Source organism: Benincasa hispida, chromosome 1 (genome assembly GCF_009727055.1).
Source record: "Benincasa hispida cultivar B227 chromosome 1, ASM972705v1, whole genome shotgun sequence".
Taxonomy (NCBI): Eukaryota; Viridiplantae; Streptophyta; class Magnoliopsida; order Cucurbitales; family Cucurbitaceae; genus Benincasa; species Benincasa hispida.
The window spans coordinates 85,722,342-85,726,253 of record NC_052349.1 but is presented as its reverse complement, the minus strand read 5'-3'; the positions used below and the strand labels follow the sequence as shown (position 1 = coordinate 85,726,253).

Here is a 3,912-nt window from a genome sequence, read left to right as displayed (position 1 = left end):
GTAACTATGTTTTTAAATATGAGGATGGACGAGGATGGGGATTGTATCGCCACCCGTCCTCAACCCGTTTAATTTTTAAATACTTCTTAAAAAAATTATAAAACCAACTTTTATGATTATAATTAATTATATTTTATATACAAAAGAAAATATCAATTAAGAGAATTGTCATTTAAAAAAAAAAACTCAATTTTTCTTTAATTTCTCTTTTAAAAAGATGATTGGCGTAATTTTATAAATTTCTATTGTTCGCATTTTGTTTTTGTTTTAAATTGCATGGATTTGCGGTTATGAATTTTTTCACTAAAAAGTGTAATTTATATAGAAAAAAGAGACTTGAACTCAAAATAAAAAGTATTGTTTAGAAAATTACAACAAAATGTAATAACTAATAAAAAGAATATGGATCCGTGCGAGAACCCGATACCTTAGACGAGAAATCCTCACTCCATTGCCAACCCTATGTATTTGTCTTAAAAGTGGACTGATTCCATTATATTACATAAAGTAAATAAATGGAAATCAATTATTGAGAAAAATGAAATATAGAGACAGAAGACACATCAGTTGTGTAGAATTAAAACAGCCCCTAGCCTAGTTGCCCTAAAAGGAAAAATTAGAAGAAAAAAAAGAAAAAACAATTATAATAATTATAATAATAATAAAATCAAATATGACTTTATAGAACTTGCATGTCACCTGCCCTTTATTAAATTCATATTTATCTTCATGCATAAAAGATACCCCAAAGGTTTCATATATTTGCACTTAAGCCCCTCCTCTGCCTTCTCAAAAACCCCTCATTCACTCCACTCTCTGGCAAGTCAAAATTACTCTTCATTAACTTGCTGTGCATTAATGGAAGTGCCCGAGTATCTTGTCGGTGGCTACTACGGCACCGGAGCCGGTCAGTTTTCGCCGGAGAAGCAGAAATCCGCCGCCGAGCATTTCGCTGTCGATGAATATTTATTGGACCTCTCGAATGAAGATGTGGCAATGCATAACGGTTTCTTCGATAACGTCGCCGGAAATTGCAGTGATTCGTCGACGGTTACTGCGATTGAGAGCTGCAATTCGTCGGTCTCCGGCGGCGATAACCAGTTATTAGGAAAATTTGAGTCCGGAAGGTTCTGTGAAGTTCAATTCTCGAGCGAACTCTGCATTCCGGTATTGGAAATTCTTAATTGAAGAAAAAACTGGAGCTCATTCGTTTGATTGTTCAATTCTGAGAAGAGTTTTGGATAATGATTCTGTTTGTTTCTCTTTTTCAGTGCGACGATTTGGCGGAACTGGAATGGCTGTCGAATTTCGTTGAAGAATCATTTTCGACGGAGGAGATTGAGAAGGATTTTGCAGCAATTCCGTTCCTCTCCGGGGGGATCAGTACGGCAACGACTCCAGAAACACCGTCGTCTTCAGGAGCGACAGCGTTTGGTTATGGAAGTGCAAAAACGACATCGTTTCTTCACAGCGAAGCTCTAACTCTCCCCGGAAAAGCCCGAAGCAAACGTTCACGCGCTACGCCTTGCGACTGGTCCACGCGGCTTTTCGAAGCGACGGCTCCGGAGAAAACGGAGGGAGCGATGACGAAGCCGGAAACGACGTCGGGTCGGAAATGCCTGCATTGCGCGGCGGAGAAGACGCCGCAGTGGCGGACTGGGCCGATGGGCCCAAAAACGCTTTGTAACGCTTGTGGGGTCCGGTACAAGTCGGGTCGGCTTGTACCCGAATACCGACCCGCTTCCAGCCCGACATTTGTGTCGACGAAGCACTCAAATTCTCACCGGAAGGTGATGGAGCTCCGACGGCAGAAGGAGATGCAACATCAAGAGCAGTTTGTAAGTCAAAGCTCGATATTCAGCAGATCCAACGGCTGTGATGAGTACTTGATCCACCGTCACAACGGCGGTGATTTCAGTCTCATGATGTAGAATTTTGCAGTAAAAGGGGTAGAAGAAAGACAGTGGAAAAAGCTATAAAAAAAAAGAGAATTAATAGTTTTATGTACTTTTTTTTTGTTTTGTTTTGTTTTTTAATTTAAATATTTTTTTAACCTTTTCATCAGTAAAAACCTCTGGAATTAAAAAGAGAGGGAGAGAGGATAATGATTGTGGTGGGACTGAGTGATTGTACGGACATTTCTCAGGCATCTTTTCTGATTAAAATGAAATTGCATGAAAAATCTTCTTTTCTTTCTACTTTTGTTTCACAAGAGACCAACAAGGGTGGGGGACTCCATTTGGCATTTCCACAACATCACTAGTGAGTTTTACTGAAAAATAATTTAATAAAGTTAAAAAAGCAAAAGCAAACATGAAATATCGTTATCAAATCAAACCTAAATTATTTATTTTCTTGTCCTATTTTTGGATAAATTATAAATTTACGAATATAACATGTGCCATAATGTATTATAACATATTATTTGGATCATTGTGTTCTGGCACTGTCGTCACATTCCTATATTTGGTTCAATTATTGGTGCTACAATACGATGGTTGAATGCTATTTGACTTAGCCTCCTTGAACCTCATGTCCTATTAGATTTTTGATCAAGCTTATTTTTCAAGTGATTTAAGATTCACGATTAATTTTGATTGAACTGGGTATGGTATTACTTTAACTAAATGATCTTAACCATTTGAATTTGGTTGTAGAGATTTTGTTGGATAGAGATATGACTCATTTGTTTAAAAAATCTTTCAATTTTTTTTTAAGACTATCACATTTAACTACAACACCTCGAACTAGGGTTAAGTGAGGTTCAAGTCTTGTTTGACCAAACCATACTTCTCATGTCCACCCAGGTCACACATATGCTTCACATTAAGGTGCTAATCGATTTGATTTTCTTAGTTTTGGTATCAATCGAGAACCAAAATTGAACCAATCAATTTTAAAAATATAGAATATCTAATAAAGAGCCTTGAGACTTTTCCTTCTTTTTTATTATTACTTTTTCAATTTTATTTCGATTTTTGTTTTGAATTATATTTGACATTTTTTTCTCAAATTAAAATTTTGCCTATCACTTTTTTGTAGAGTAAAACTGAACAATTTTGTTTTTTTAGTAATAATACAATCTCTTGCTTATCCAACCTAATAAAATACTAAAATTTGAAGTAATACATTGTCCATCCAAATTTAAGAGTATTTTTATACCATTGGTTCAATTTTGTTTTGATCAATGTTTTCAATCAAAAACCAAATGAAGCCAAACCAACAATTTTTTCTCTAATTTTTTTTGTATCCATCAAGATTTGGGCTAACTTACGCGCATCTTGAGACACCTCACCTGATCGTACAATATTTTGATCTCAAGGAAACTCATAATATATTAAATTTTAGGTAGGTAGCCATCATAAATTGAACACATGATCTTTTAGTTTTTTTTTTTTTTTTTAATTTCTCTAAATACAATTTAATATGTCTAATTATAATAAAAAAAAACCGAGCTAAACTAGTGGATAGACTTGGATCGGTTGGGCTTTTGGCTTTGTGGGTTTTTTTTGGTTGCCTTTACACTAATGGTTCATTTACTACGTACTAACATTTTTATGATGGATTACTTAGAAAACGAGTCTAAACTTTTATTTTAAAGTCTCACCCATTAGAAAAGCAATTAAGTATAGAACATTTAAAGCTATATTGAAAAAGAGTTATTTCTGAAGCAACATATCAAAGTCAATTAAATATGAGTTATCAATAATATTAGACAAGTAAATGACTTTCACCATTACCCACCAATTCACAAATATATATAGAATTTTATAGTCAAATTACTCTCATATTAATAATTACCTCCTCAAAGTTAATTAATATATTAAATTGTCCCTTTCAAAGTCCCATTCACATGGAAGCTAATTTAAAAACCAAATAAATGCAAAAGAAAAAAAAGCCATTTCTTTTAGA

General features: G+C 34.5%; 1 protein-coding gene across 1 annotated transcript; it reads left to right on the top strand.

The window, feature by feature from the left end:
• The first annotated feature begins 771 nt into the window (after positions 1–771).
• LOC120088558 (GATA transcription factor 9-like) lies at positions 772–2,175 on the top strand. Its single transcript, XM_039045954.1, has 2 exons — positions 772–1,167; positions 1,272–2,175. The coding sequence occupies exons 1-2, from the start codon at positions 859–861 to the stop codon at positions 1,929–1,931; spliced, it is 969 nt and encodes a 322-aa protein (XP_038901882.1). The 5' UTR covers positions 772–858; the 3' UTR covers positions 1,932–2,175.
• Positions 2,176–3,912: the final 1,737 nt, after the last annotated feature.

Excerpts from the sequence above, each read along its gene's own strand:
- LOC120088558 (XM_039045954.1), top strand. The coding sequence starts at position 859 with ATGGAAGTGCCCGAGTATCTTGTCGGTGGCTACTACGGCACCGGAGCC. Across the intron at positions 1,168-1,271 it reads CGAGCGAACTCTGCATTCCG|TGCGACGATTTGGCGGAACT; the intron begins GTATTGGAAATT and ends TCTCTTTTTCAG.